This window comes from Chelonia mydas, chromosome 7 (genome assembly GCF_015237465.2).
Source record: "Chelonia mydas isolate rCheMyd1 chromosome 7, rCheMyd1.pri.v2, whole genome shotgun sequence".
Classification (NCBI taxonomy): Eukaryota; Metazoa; Chordata; order Testudines; family Cheloniidae; genus Chelonia; species Chelonia mydas.
Window position 1 is genome coordinate 109255458 of NC_057853.1, and position 12012 is coordinate 109267469.

Genomic DNA, 12012 nt, shown 5'->3' on the forward strand with positions numbered 1-12012 from the left:
GAGTAGGAAAGAGCACTGGTTTTATTCTAATGCTGAATTATATCAAATTTCCAGGTTATTCTATAATATTGCTTCAAGGAACAATAAAGCTTTTTGTTGATCAGCACTGAGATAATCATTCCTTTTGTGAACAGATGGGGGGAAAGGATTACAGGCTGTATTCCCTATATAATTATCCCTCAATTGCATTACCAGAGTTCATTCATTAACGACCCAATCCTGCCAAGTGCTGAACATCACCAGTTCCCATTGACTTCCTAGTTTTCAGCACTTAGCAACTATTTTAGGCCCTGAACCATGAGTGTTTATATCCTGTATAAATGTTCATACAATCCTGTGCGTCTGTGGATGTACTTTCATTTATATAAACATCTAATCACATATAAAATCATACTCAGGCCCTGCCTCACTGATACCTGTTGACCGTGAGTTCTGTTGTGAGCATTGGGCCTACAAATTGACCTGAATTATGAACTCAACTGTAAAAAGTATGTAAAAGTTCATAAGATGTTACAGTAACATATAACAACAAATGCTGATGGGAAAAGGTACGAAAAGTAGATAGAATAACTGAATTAGTTTTTAAACAAAAAGGCCTACTGATAAAATTCAAGAACTGTGTTGAAATTAGGCTTGTTAAAAATAGGAGATGTAGAGCTGGAAATTAATGAGTTAAAATTGGTATGCTGGATATTAAGCCTAATTGGTGGACAAAATAATAAGGGGCAGGGCTATTCCACCCATCGCTGCTTTTTGGAACCTCAAAAGAGAGAGATTTTATGGGGAATGAAAAAACAAAAAGAACAGATGGAAAGAAGAGAGGCTATTGGAGCAAGCCTCACAATCATGGCTTTCACCCCACCATTTCTGGGACCCTGCCTTTCCTCATCCTGATCCTCAGACATGTCCTGGCTAGAGTGGGCCAGAGAGAGAGGGACCCAGATCATGTCGCCATCCCTATCAGTTCCATCTGAATCCAAAACACCATCTGGGATGACAGTTTTTGCCATCTTTGATGCCATCTAAAAGACTGTCAAACAAGGGAAGTTTTCCCTTCTGAAATTGGACTTTAACAACAGCAGCAACAACATCTCCAGACCATCTCAACTAACTTCTCTTTTCCCCAAAAGAATAATTATTACCATTTTTAATACCATCTAAGAGACTGCCAACAACAGGGGATTTCTCCTTTTAAAAACTTGCTCCAGCTAAAAAGACAGGGAACAAGGGATGTCGTTAAAATGAAAGCTTTACTTAATACTTCACATTTCAAATGCTTTAATTGTTTTTCCTTCTTTTCTGTATCTTTAGTAAAAGTTTAAAAGGATTTTTAATTGCGTGTTTGCCATAGTGCGAAACAGGCTGAGGTCTCTATATACCAAGCATCGGACTTTGTTTTACACTTGTTTAATGCTGAACAGTGACTCAGTTATGTTAACATCATTAGCCCATCTAAATTAATATAACAGTTTCATTGGTTAATTATATATTTTAAATCCAATTATTTTCTTTTTAACTGTTTTAAGTGTACTTCCTTTTAATTTAGTGTTCCCTTGTTCCAGGATTTATATGAGAGTAAAAATAGGAGTGTGTGATTTTTTCTCATTATATTATATGCTCCTATTATTCCCTCTATTTACTCATCTCTTTAAACAGTACTAACTCTTTTAATCTCTCTTCATGTGGATCTTCTTCTGTGTCTGCTGCTTCCTGCAGCTCCTATTGGCTGGGAATGGCGAACCGCGGCCACTGGGAGCTGCGGGGGGCAGTGTTCCCTCTAATTTTTGACAGGCCGTGTGTGCAAAAAATTTCTTCTGTGCAAATTTTTGAAGCAGAGGTCGAATTTGTTCACAATGAGGCAAATGCGCCCAAGCGAGTAAAATGCTTATACATTTTAAAAAGTTTTAATTTGCAATTTGTAATGATAGTTTTACATCATGTTATTTTATAAATGTCTTTTTTAAATACTTAGAAAAAGGAAATTTAACCATTCTTCATGAAGCAGAAGTTAGTTTTAAGCATTACGCTTTATGATCTTTTTATAGACAATCACAAGCATATATCAAGCACATATTAATCATGATCATTATCAGTCCATAGGCTTCTGCCCATTGATGTCCACTTTCACCTTTCATTCTATACACATGTCCGAAAAGATTTTGATAAACATATAATAAAGACAATTTAATAAGTATGCCATTATGTCAATTTATATGGGTTTTCAGATAGAGACATCATAAGTAAAAAAAGAAAAACAAGAGTTTGTGTTTTAAATTTAAAATATTCCTAAAAAAAATCAATACATGATTATCAGCCAAGAATAAGATATGTCATTACAAATGCATTTTAATTTCCTTATTGGTCAAAATGTCAAAGACGGCTAAACTAACCTTACTGTTTTTCCCTGCGATCCTTTTCATTTGCCCATTCAATATAAACTCTGTCCAGATCTATCAGTCCTCCATCCAGCTGGTAACTCTTAATGCACATCCGCATGTCCAAACGATCTACTTGTAAACAATTCCGTAGTTTGTTTTTTAGAGTGTTCATTAAGCTAAAGCCACGCTCACAGTCTGTACTTGATGCTAGGAATGTTCCTCCAATATCCATCAACTTTGCAAGATCCTGAAACTGTTCGTTCTGGTGAGCAAATGTCACCATATCCGGAAAACTTAAAACCAATTGGCTTTTGATTCTTTCGGCTACTGCAAACTTGAAGTCATTGTACTGACTGATTATAACAGTCTCTTCAGCAAGAAAGTCTTTGTGTTTTGAACATAGGGATTTGACCTGATGAATTCCAAAAGTGAAGTCACACTTAACTATTGCTGCACAGTCAAAAGCGGACCACTCCTGGACTTCATCCTCTGGAAACCTGTCTGCCAAATGTGCACACAAGCTGTTTATGAAAGTTTTATTATGGAACTGGTATCAATTTCATTATTTTCTTGAGAGCTCATATCTAAGAGAGCCTTAATTTTGTCACTCCATAAGACTGAATCTCCAAGGTACTGTCTTCTGATCTTGTTCAGTTTACCTCGTGCGAGGTGAAATGCTTCAAGAGGTGTAAGGCCCCGTTCTGGAGCAGTGTGGATAGTGAAGCCAGCTCCGACAAAACATCTTTCATAACTTCTAATGTTATTCGGTATTCCATGGTATTCAGCTTTTTGTGGCAGTATTTAGAAACTGGATCAGTATCTTTGTCTTGCTCAAAATATTCCAGAAGAGGATTATAGTTGCAAATAATTGCTCGAAGTGCAAAGTGCCTAGATAACCAGCGCACTTCATTGAGTGGCCTGATAGCCACTGACTCACATTCAGAAGCATCCACTATTTCCTGAAATTTGCATTTTCTCCTAGATGACCAACAGAACACCGTGTGGACAGTTCTCATTAAGGTTTCGATGTCTCTTATCAGCTTGACCTCTTTCCATGCATCAGAAATTCCCAAGACTTCCCGGTGTGCAATGCAATGTTGCTGGACTAAGTGTGGAATATCACGTTTCAGCTGAGCAGCCACACCATTGAGTCTGCCCAACATCACAGAGGCAACATCAGATGTGAACATCACCATTTTCATTAGATCAAGTTGGTGTTTTTTATAAACTCTTTGATTGCAGACACTATTGAAACAGCATCATATTCTTGCAATCATAATAGTCCACCAAACGAAGTTTTATAGTCTTCAGATTTTATGGATCTATATTTAAAGTAGAGTATCAAGTATCTGTTAATGGATATATCAGTGCTTTCATCAACAGCTAGAGTATGAAACATTGCCGATGCTATTTCATGCATGAGGTCATTTTGGAAAATTAAAAAGCATAATTTTTACTTCTCCAGCTTGCTGGTATGCGCACATACTTTTCCATATGGTCATTAATATCCTGAACAGAAAGCATTGAGCTGTTCATTTTAATAGCCAACAACACACTGTCAATAAGTACCTTGATTTCTTCTGGGTTTGAGTTCTTGCATTCAAGATTAATTTGCCTCCCCTGCTTTTCAGCTGGACTTTCAAGAATCATGCTAAGCAATCCGCTCTGTAAGGAAGGGTTTTCGTTTCTAAGTCTTGTTAAACCATCTATATGAGACTTACTTGAAAGATGACGCTTTAAGAAATCCAACTTGCATACATTGTTCCACATTCTTCCTGTTGAAAATTCTCCCGAAGCTCTGGCATCTCGACAATATACACAAACCACTCCGTTGTCCTCATCATATGTGAATATTTCACAAAGTTTAACAAGCATTACACTATGTGACTTCGGTATAACCATCTCTATAGTCTCATACAGCCATCCAGATTTAAATGAAGTCGCTGTTCTTTTTACGCTTTAGACCTCTAGACAGTGACATTTTGGGATTGATTTTTTACCAGATTGATTTATTTAAAATTAATACTTTTATTATGTGGCTACTATTTCAATGCGTTTAACAGCGTGACTCGACAGAAGGGCAAATGGGAGATCATTCAGATCAGGATACTGGAAGTTTGTGCATAACTCTGATCACGTCCATGCATCTGCGGCAAAAAAATGCGGGGAAATGGTAAAACATCATGAGTAAATGTATGAAGTCCAATGCCTTTGAAAGATTTCAATCACGAAAACAACACTCACCTTTGTTCATTTCTGGGAAATCTTTGCAGTTCCTTAGCAACTACGGCCAGGCATTTTGACTTATTCGCACGTACTTGAGTTTGTACACAGCCAAATGAACAGACTACAAGGAGATGTGTGGGTCCCGACTGTCCCGACATGATCAGCGTTCCACGTTTGAAATGCTGGCGGGGAGAGGTACAATTCATTGCCCCCCCTCCTCCCCCCCAGCTAGTAGAATTTGGCTGTGTTGATAGATGGCGGGCGAACTATGTCAAAAGTCGCCTGTAAATGATATTTCGGCCTGGCTCCGAAGTAGTATTTCATTTTTTGTGTGCGTGGTATTTCACCATGTGCGTGGGGCTTAGGATCTGTGTGCGTGTGCACACACACACACAGCTTAGAGGGAACAGTGGCAAGGGGCCGTGCCTGTGGATGGTCAACGTCAGCAAAATGTCTCGCGGCCTGCAATCACATTACCCTGATGGGCTGCATGTGGGCCGCAGGTTGCCCACCACTGGTCTAGATAATACTTAGTCCTGCCATGAGTGCAGGGGACTGGACTAGATGAGCTCTTGAGGTCCTTTCCAGTCCTATGATTCTATGATTGTCTTCGATCTCTCTCTAAAGCATCAATTTCCTCCCAAAGTTTGATTAAAATATACATTTTTGTCTAAAAGCTTCCATTTTATTAAAAAGCCACATTTGGTTGAAAAAAAGAGTAGAGATGTGTAGCCCATAAAGCTAGCTTTAGCATTTGTTTTATTTAGCAGTAATGCAAGGAACCTACAGACATTGGCTTCAGCAGTTAGCATAAAGCTTGAGGCCTGTGAATTTTGGCACACATAAATGGCCCAGCAGTCACTTTTGAGTTTTGGGAAACTTGGAATAGTATTTCAAGGGGAAGTTTGTACATACAGAGATCAGGCAACCATAGAAATGTGAGCTAAAACCAGCTTTTGGATATTTTAGAATAGGAACATCTGCAGATGTCTGATTTCAAGAGTGTAATGGCAACGAACTGACATATATGATGATAAGTTGAGATCATTAATATCCTAACCTATAGGAGAAGGGCACCCCAATATTAGTAGGGTGAGGAAACATAAATAAGGAAGAAGGGAGAAACCCCTACTGAATATACATTAGGTATAGTGGCATCAGCATATCATATTATACAAGTTAAATCCCAGCCTGTGTGCAGGGAGAGAGGCCCTCTTTGTCTATGATCACATGATCACATAGGCTTAATACTATCGCGTGTGGTCGGTATTGTGGATTCATAAGATAGCAGTAGTTCCTGTGCTTTGTTAGGTTCTGCCCTCTTTCTGAAAAAATGTGCCAAGTCCCATCTGATGAAGTATCCTATGGTACCTGTTGTTCTTCCGATGCCTCTTTCCCTTCTCCTTGCTTCCCCCTCAGCATGTGTTCCAAGACTGCGGCCAATGAAATGGACATTGGCAGGACAGTATTCACGTTTGTTTGGTTGATGTTTGAAAATGAAAAAAGAGCATAAATATGTTTGTGCTGGGCCAAGAGAGTGCCAGGGAGAGGACTGCATTGGGAGCTAGATCTTCTGACCCAGCTCCCTGCAAATGTCTGTCATGTCTGTGCCACAAATGTGCAGTGTGTGAAAATGTTAGAATATATGTGGGACCTGTAAATTAGAGATACAAGCCTAGTACAATGGCCTGATGCTCAGGGCCCAATCCTGTGAGGTGATGTATGCCTTCCCCCATTATGGACTTTGTTACGACCAATTTACCCCCAACTCATGCTATATCATGACCCCCCCAGTACTTCCATGTCTTCACCCTCCCCTGCACAAGCACACTACCATCGTCTCTAAGGCACTGGCTAGCCTGCTTCCCACTCCTGGAGTCTGTGCAGGGACAGCAGAATGACCCTGGTTGCCCTCCTCAAGCCCCTCTTCCCCCAAGCCCCATCCCCATCCTTCAGGTCAGGGCTGTGAGGCCTGGTGAGGAAGTTTGCGCTGTACCCAGTCTGTGGATAAAATAGGCCGTTATTGTACAGGGATGTCAGTCTGAGCCCTTCCACCAGCTCTGTTCATATGCACACTAAGTAACACCATGTAATTTAAAAGCAGTTAAAAAAATAATGTATGAGTCATGTTCCATACCTCTCACTCCCAGTGAAGGGCCTGTCAGCTTCATTTGTGTGAGGAAACACTGCCACCTAGTGGCTTTTTGGGTTAATTGTCCGCCTTTTTCATAGTTTGCCCTTAGGGTGTATGCTGCATGTTTTGTGGTGGTGTGACCCAGATTTGGCAAACACATGCTTAACTTTAATGGGACTCTCAGGCACTTAAAGTAAAGCCTGTATTTTATCTATTTGTAGGATTGGGGCCTGTGCGAGGCAGCCACGTTTATGTGGTTATCAACTACTGCATTCAGCATTCCCCCGCTTTCTGACTGTGCCACGTCTGATCTAAGGACACCATTGGTATTTTCTTAGACCCATCATGTGAAAAAGCTTTAGGGTCTGTAAAGAAAATAAAACCTGATGTAAACTCCACCACATGGACTGTATGTCAGCGGGTCAGCTCCATACAGCCTTGAATGGTGGCTAAATAAGATATTTTTACCTCAAGAAGGTCCACAAAATAGATCAGTTCAGCCCCCACAACACGGATATTGTTTGCTGCTTCAGTTTACAAGGCATTTGAGCCATCTCTCTAGTCTACAATAATGCAGTTCATGTCTTCCACTTGATACATGAACTGTGGATATGAAAAAGAGGATGGAAGGAAATCAGCATGAGTTAAAAGTCAGGATTCAGGTTATTAGAACTAAATAATTAAGTAATGATTGAATTATATTGTGCTGCGGCAGAGGGTCTCATCTCAAGCACCGAGGGCTGGATTCTACAGCTATTATTTATGAAATTAGCATATGCTCGTGCAAAAAGCCCCATTGGCCTCAAATTCTGCTCACGTTACTAATGTGACTAATCATATTGAAATCCCTGGTCCAACTCGTGGGCACTATACTGCAACTTTTCCACTGAGGAGTACCTCATTTTGCAAGTAATTCTATTGATCAGTGGGCTACACAGAGTAAAATATACGTACCACTGGTAGGGGGACAGAATGAGTTTGTGAGTAAGGTGTGCAGGATTTGGCCCCAGGTTATATATGCAAAAATTTTCCACATAATTATAAAGCAACTCAGCTAAGATTGTTTTTCAACATTATTTTTTATCCTATATGTTTCTAATAGCCCCTCAGAAGCTCAAATCTTTGTGTGTTTCTGTTTAGAAAAGTGGCAGTATAATAATGACACAACTGCCTCATCCGCTTACTTGACTAATGAAGATAAACTTTGAGTACTTTTTTACTCCTGTTAGTGGAGTGAACACATCACAAAACAGTGAGGAAGGATGGTCCAGTAGTTAGGGCATGACACTTGGACTTGGGAGACCTGGGCTGAAGTAGCTGCAGCACCACTGACTTCCTGTGTGACTCTGGGCAAGTCACTTAGCCTCTCTGTGCCTCCGTTCCCCTTCCCCCGCTGAGGATAATAGTGTGACAGGTTGGATCACAGAAACCCCCTTGGGGCTGCCAACTGATGTGCCAAGACTACTTCTGCCCCTGCCTTCCCTGCCAGCTTCGGACTCCAGAACCCTGCCTGGTTGTGCCAGACACGCTTGCTGGCTACAAACACAGACCCAGGTCTGAACCACATCCCCCAAACTGCAGGCTTAACTGAAAGCAGCTTAAGAAGCGTTCCTGTCTCTAACACTCAGATGCCCAGCTCCCAATGGGGTCCAAACCCCAAATAAATCCGTTTTACCCTGTATAAAGCTTATACAGGATAAACTCATAAATTGTTCGCCCTCTATAACACTGATAGAGAGATATGCACAGCAGTTTGCCCCCCCCCCCCCAGCCCCAGGGATTAAATAACCCAGAGTATATATTAATAAGTAAAAAGTGATTTTATTAAATACAAAAAGTAGGATTTAAGTGGTTCCAAGTAATAACAGACAGAACAAAGTGAACGCCTTGACTGGACGCCTTCCTAGTCTGGGCACAATTCTTTCCCTTGGTACAGCCCTTGTTCCAGCTCAGGTGGTAGCTAGGGGATTTCTCATGATTGCCTCCCTTTATTCTGTTCCTCCTCCTTATATATCTTTTGCACAAAGCGGAAATTTTTTGTCCATATCTGGGTTCCCACCCCACCTTCTAAATGGAAAAGCATCAGGTTTAAGATGGATTTCAGTACCAGGTGACATGGTCACATATCCCGTGAGACCCCAAGCTTTCACTCCTCCCAGCCTGACTCACAAGAAGGCCTGCAAGCAAACAGAGCCATCTACAGTCAATTGTCCTGGTTAGTGGGAGCCATCAAGATTCCAAACCACCATTAATGGCCCGCACTATGCATAACTACAATAGGGCCTCAGAGTTATATTTCATATTTCTAGTTTCAGATACAAGAATTATACATACATGCAAATAGGATGTCCACACTCAGTAGATTCTAAATTTTGTAATGATACCTTACAAGAGACCTTTTGCATGAAGCATATTCCAGTTACATTATATTCACACTCATTAGCATATTTTCATAAAATCATGTAGAGTGCAACGTCACAAATAGTACTTCCCTTCTCACAGGTATGTTGCGAGGATGAATATATGAAAGACTCTGAGGAGCATACATGCAAAATTGTGGTGCACCCGGCGTGGAGGGGTAGGGCTTCAGGTTTTTTGGAGGTAGGCATGAGGCAGGCTCTGTCCCCTCAGGCAGAGCAGAAAATGTAGCAACCTGCCTGCATAGTTTTTCCTGTTGTTGTTAGTTAATTGTTCCCGTTCTTAGTGAATTCCCCAAGGAGCGTAAAACAGGTGTAAAAGTTTTAAGGCTCTTTTACATTGTGAGAGTGGTGTAAAGGAGTCTTTCTGTAAATGACAGTAAGGGAATCCTCAGCTAGGAATATCGATGTGCTTTCTCGCTTTTTTCCTGTGCCAGAATGGCACAATGGGGATAAATTACAGCTCAGGATCTATTTTACTGACCCATTTAAAAAAAAGACTTCGAGGGCAAATCAAATGTTTATCAAACAGTCAATAAAACATCAGGACAGGCAGAACTAAGCACTTTCCAAGGTAGCCAGCCAGGATTGTAACTGGAACGCAGAGTATTGGTTACCAAGTATTTGTAACTTAACTTTCTTATGTATAGGAAATGCTAAATAATTCTTGACTTTTTTCTGTATTATAGTTTAAATAAATTACCAATGTAATTGAAACTGGCGTGACTATATTGCGTTATTTTGACAAATAAAATGTGCAGAATTTTAAAATTTTTAGTGCAGAATTCCCCCAGGAGTAGCGTATAAAGAGCTTAATGAGGAAACAGAGCTGACCATGTTTTGAAGTCCGTACATTTTAGCTAGAAAATACATACCAAATAGTTTAGAAAAGGAAAGCTGAAATTTCAAGTTGAAATGGTATGACTATGAGATAATATTCGTATTATACCCTGCATGTATCTATTATCTAGAGGTAATCTTACTGATGGTATATCCATGTATCATGAAAGGAATTTTCCTATGTGTTCAGAAATTTGAAGCTTTGATAGTTGAGGGATTCATAGCTGAAATTTCCTGTATTAAGAAAGAAAAGGAAAAAGAAAAAGATCTGTAATCTTAACGTGGCATGTATTTTTATGTGGAGGCAGTGTGGCCTACTGAGTAGAGCATGGGACTGGGACTCAGGTGAGTTGGGGTTCTATTTCCAGCTCTGCCACTGGACTGCTGGGGGACCTTGGGCAAGTCATTTCCTCTCCCTGTGCCTTAGGTCTATGCATAAAAGTTAGCTACATCGCTCAGGGCTGTGAAAAATTGCATTGTGTGTGTGACATAGGTAGGTCGACTTAGTGCCTACTGTAGACGCAGCTAAGTCAACAGAAAAATTCTTCCATTAACCTAGCTACTGCCTCTGGAGAGAGTGGATTTCCTGCAGTAACAGAAAAACACTTTCCGTCAGAACAGTGTCTACGGTAGAGCGGGGTAGCTGCAGCACGTGTAGTGTAGACATACCCTTAGTTTCCCCTTAGTTTTGAGATCTACTGCCATATCAGAACTAGGTATTATCAAAGGAAATACCTTCAAGCTGATAGACTGACAGGCACCTGTTTCCCCCACTTTTTGTTTTGTTTTGTTTTTTTAGGAAAAATCAGAGAGACAAGTGGGGGGACCTGACTTTCTAACTCTATTTCTTTTTTATCTTAAAGACTCTCTAGACAACTGGAAAACTGCCAGTTATCACATCAGAGACCCTGGGTATCATTTGATTAGTTGAGAGGGGAAGCAATATTTTAATTAATTTTTTTAATTATAGCTTGTTAAGGCTTATTAAACTTGAATACTTCCATAAACAGTTGTGAAAAAAGATGACTTGAAGTACTCAACACCTCCATGCCTTCAGCAAGGAGTTAAGAGAAGTCAGAGGATGTATCTGAGACCCTCACCAAGTCCTCCAGGGAAAACCAGACCTGGTAATCCTGAAGGGTTTTTAAGGTGACACACAACCAGGAAAAATAAAACTTTAAAAATCCCACTTTTTAAAAACTAACACTAATAAAAATCTCTTGAGCCTTTTTATTCATCATAAAAGAATAAAAAAACAATAAAAAAGACACCCACCTCACTATTTTTTTCCATTGCCAGGTAACCATTAAATTACTTGAATTTCAATTTCTCTTTAACACAATTAGGATTGGCTTTCTTTGGCGAGTCATTTTTCTTCTGCCACCAACGTAGTCTCCGGTCCAGCAAATGCATCGCAAGTACACACTGTGCTGCAGATGGGCCCAAGCCAGAGCCCTCAACCCAAACACCTGCAACGTCTTGAGAAGGTCAGATGCGAATTTGGATACAAACTTTACCCAGTGCTGGCTGGTTCTTAAAATAATTGATGGGTCTGAGACATCCTCCATCTCCTTTCTACCTTCCCAATGAGGACTCCTCACTTTCTCTCTCTTCCTGCCAGTGCAGCAAACCTCTTCCAGCTGTCCCTTTCTGCTTCCTCCTGTCTTCCGCTCCATTACTTCCTCTGATCATGCCTGGTCTCCTGTCACTGTAGTTGCCTCTGTTGCCTCTTTCCCTTTCCCACTGCATGTGGTTCCAGAAAGCTGGCCCAGCCACCTCTCACTATCTATCTGAGCAGGCTCTAGAGACACAGCCTACTCATACTTTCCCTGCCTAGCTGACCCTGCACAGGAGGAGCCAAAGTCACCTCCAAAGTCACCACCACTTTAAAAGAAGTCGATTAGAGAGATTTGCTTCTCTTTAGATTAGGGGAGCTGAGAAGAGCTGAATCAGATTTGAATGGTACGAGTCCATTTCTAGAGAGAAGGGGTTCAGTTTTCTGTTGAATACTCCTAGC

At 40.6% G+C, this 12012-nt stretch overlaps 1 protein-coding gene across 1 annotated transcript in view; it reads right to left on the bottom strand.

Moving 5' to 3' along the window:
* Positions 1 to 3574, bottom strand: part of LOC102934008 (pancreatic lipase-related protein 3) — a 30243-nt gene extending 26669 nt beyond the window's left edge. The window contains exon 1 of the mRNA XM_043551964.1: positions 3038 to 3574. Coding sequence (XP_043407899.1) covers positions 3038 to 3574 — 537 coding nt within the window. The remainder of the gene's footprint in view (positions 1 to 3037) is intronic.
* Between the last annotated feature and the right edge of the window lie 8438 nt (positions 3575 to 12012).